The sequence below is a fragment of the Parasteatoda tepidariorum genome, unplaced genomic scaffold, assembly GCF_043381705.1.
Source record: "Parasteatoda tepidariorum isolate YZ-2023 unplaced genomic scaffold, CAS_Ptep_4.0 HiC_scaffold_4970, whole genome shotgun sequence".
Lineage (NCBI taxonomy): Eukaryota > Metazoa > Arthropoda > Arachnida > Araneae > Theridiidae > Parasteatoda > Parasteatoda tepidariorum.
Genome location: NW_027261789.1, coordinates 1 through 2,966, shown reverse-complemented (window position 1 = coordinate 2,966; position 2,966 = coordinate 1). Strand labels below are relative to the sequence as shown.

The following is a 2,966-nucleotide window of genomic DNA, read 5'->3' as shown; positions in this document are numbered from 1 at the left end:
TGTTTTTGTGATATTGTGGTAACAAGAATATGAACATGATTTGAAGTATATATTGACTTGAACGGTGATTTACATAAATTGCCAAATCCACTTAATTTATGTACTTGCAAACCATTACGTTTTTCAAAAAAGTTTTTTCCTAGTGGTAGGGAAATTCCGAATTAATTGAGATTGTAAACAGTTTTACTTTAGACTTAAATGAACGCTTGAACATATTTTCAGAGAACCAGCAGTGCTATTATCTAAATGTCTGAATTATTTAAATGTAATGATAATCAAAATCATTCTAAATCACATTCATCTAAACAAGAATAAAGTATATATAAATTTTGCTACCACATTAAATGTAATAAGTAATATCTTCTCGAAAATCCCGAAAAGTAGACAGATATCAGTATTTCTGCACTGCCAATCTTTCTCTAATAGCACTTTTTCACAAATTTACTATACAGAAATTTGAGTATTAACGGGTCAAAAGAAAACAAAGTCATTTGCACATTTTTCAGGAAGAAGTGAATGTAATTGCCATCGACTGGAGTTTAGGTGCTCGAGTCCCTTACTACATACAAGCAGCAGTAAATACTGAATTGGTAGGCGCAGAGGCAGCGGTTCTTTACTACAGGATTAAAGACAAACTTGGAATCCAAGAGAAAGATCTCCATCTCATCGGTTTCAGTCTGGGTGCCCATGTTGTTGGCTTCATTGGAAAGAGAATGCAAGAATTACGCGGAACTAAGCCTGGAAGAATTACAGGTATATTTTATATTTGTACTTGATCCAATTTAATAAATACTCCTTTGCTTTTACATATTATTAGCTTTACTTTTTAACTAAATTGGGGCAAAAATTTTTGACCTATATACTAATTTCGCTACTAATGTTCTTGCAAAGTTGACGAATTTCTACGATTTTAGAGTTAACTAATTTTCAAATCATAATTATTCGATTTGACTTGACTTGATGGGTGGGGGACCAGAGTACCTACCCGCGAAGCTGGCATCTCACTCCTTCATCTGAAATTCGCGTGAGTGACTGGGACTATTTGTATAGGCATAAAAGATCAGAGTGTTGGCTGTGCAGCCTCTGTGAATTACAGATAGATCTAAATATAATTAAAATAATGTGTATTAACTAGATGAAGAAGGTATGAGTAACATATTAAAAAATATATGTCATTTGTCATAATTATTCGATAGAATCAGAATTCTTCGATAGAATCAGAAATTACAAAGTTGGAATTAGTTTTGAAAAGGAAATGATAGTTAACAGAACATTTAAGAGATATGTTTGCTTAAGATTCTTGTCAATTCATACTTTGTTCCTCCTTTCTTCTGTTTTCTATCTTTACTACCAAAGTCATATCTACATACCGGGTTACCTCACTTGGTTAAAATCAACAACCACATTGCCTGCTAACCTCAACGAAATAAAGCAAAATGACAAATACTACACGATGAATGGGATAAAGGGCCGCTTCGCGTCCCAGGCATTCAGATCTAAAAGCAATACGCTTCATTTCAAAATCATCAAAATAAATAAAAGCCTCAACAAATTTGTTAATCGCAGATCCACCTATAATAGTATTAGATTTAGCAACAGCAATATTGAAAGCTCTATCCTGGGGTTTCCCCACGTTGACCATCAACCTGCACCCAAAACTAAAGTCACACATAGTTTAAAGCAAGCTGCGTCGTTTTATTTTCATTATTATTATTTATTCAAGCAAAGCTTTTGAATTCCCATGACAGCTTTCACATAGCATTCTGATCTCAAAGAACTTATACAACGATAAATAATACAGGTTGAATGGAATAGGGGTCGCTGTGAGGCCTAGGCGCCCGGCTCATAAAACAAGATCAGATCAGACGCGGTTAAAAATGCAAAAAGTGGTGACTAATGAAATTCCAAATTTTATTAAAAAAGTTTAATATTAGCAGCTTCTTACAGCTTTTTTTTTTCAATTTTACTATCGAAGAATGCTCCAAGCGTCATAAACCATGGTTTGTAATATAAACATTTAGTAGGATTCTTTTAACATTTCAGGCTTAGATCCAGCCAGCCCTCTATTCGAAGATGAAGACGAAAGTGTTCACTTATCAAAGGACGATGCTGAATTCGTGGACGTTGTGCATACAAACGCTGACGCTATATGGTACGGTGGCGTCGGTATAGAGAAACCCATAGGACACGTTGATTACTATCCAAATGGTGGCAAGAGGCAACCTGGATGCCCAAGTACTTTAAAAGGAGTTATTTTCGATATGTTTAGTAAGTGTCCTGCGAATAAGGTTTTTAATATAGCAGTTTTTTTTTCCTTAACCGATTCAGCGCTGCACTTTTAAATAATAGTGTTAAAAAAACTATTGTTTGCTTATTTTTAAGCATAATTATTATTTGCATTTTTATATCGATTATCATAGCGCCTGCAATATTTTTAATCTTTTATAGAATTTTAGTTAAAAATTCCTTAGCTCAGTTTTTGTTCTACCGCTCACAAGGAAACGTAGTTTTCTGAAACAGACAGTATAACCATCCATATTAAAAAAAAAAAAACACATAAAAACCCTTTAAGAAAATCTTCAGTGAAGGTTAAACCTACACGGAAGAATTTTTTTTTCGAGCTGAGATATTGCGCTTACACTTGCTTACGATTTGGTGTCTAGACCCTCCAAAAACCATTCATAAGTTACCACAAACTATTGATCGAAAAGATTTAGTCTAATGCAGATTACTTCAATCTTTGATTCCCTAAAACATTATTAAATATTAACACATTGAATGCCATGGGGATCAAAGGTGACCGGCACTGAGTTTGTTCGTAGCTCCACGGGGTCACCGGTGACCGACGAAGCCAAGATTATTAGAAACTTATAATTGGAGTAATTTTTTAATTTTTTTAATATTATTATCGTTACTGAAATTAATGCAGTATAGAACACACAAAAATAGTTTTATTTATATACACT

General features: G+C 33.7%; 1 protein-coding gene across 1 annotated transcript; it reads left to right on the top strand.

Moving 5' to 3' along the window:
* Nucleotides 1-506: 506 nt before the first annotated feature.
* Nucleotides 507-2,268, top strand: LOC122273499 (pancreatic lipase-related protein 2-like; the record flags this gene model as incomplete). The annotated part of the gene is made up of 2 exons (XM_043057556.1): nucleotides 507-753; nucleotides 2,044-2,268. Coding segments are annotated over 2 exons (472 nt in total), but the record flags the coding sequence as incomplete, so codon positions are not given.
* Nucleotides 2,269-2,966: the final 698 nt, after the last annotated feature.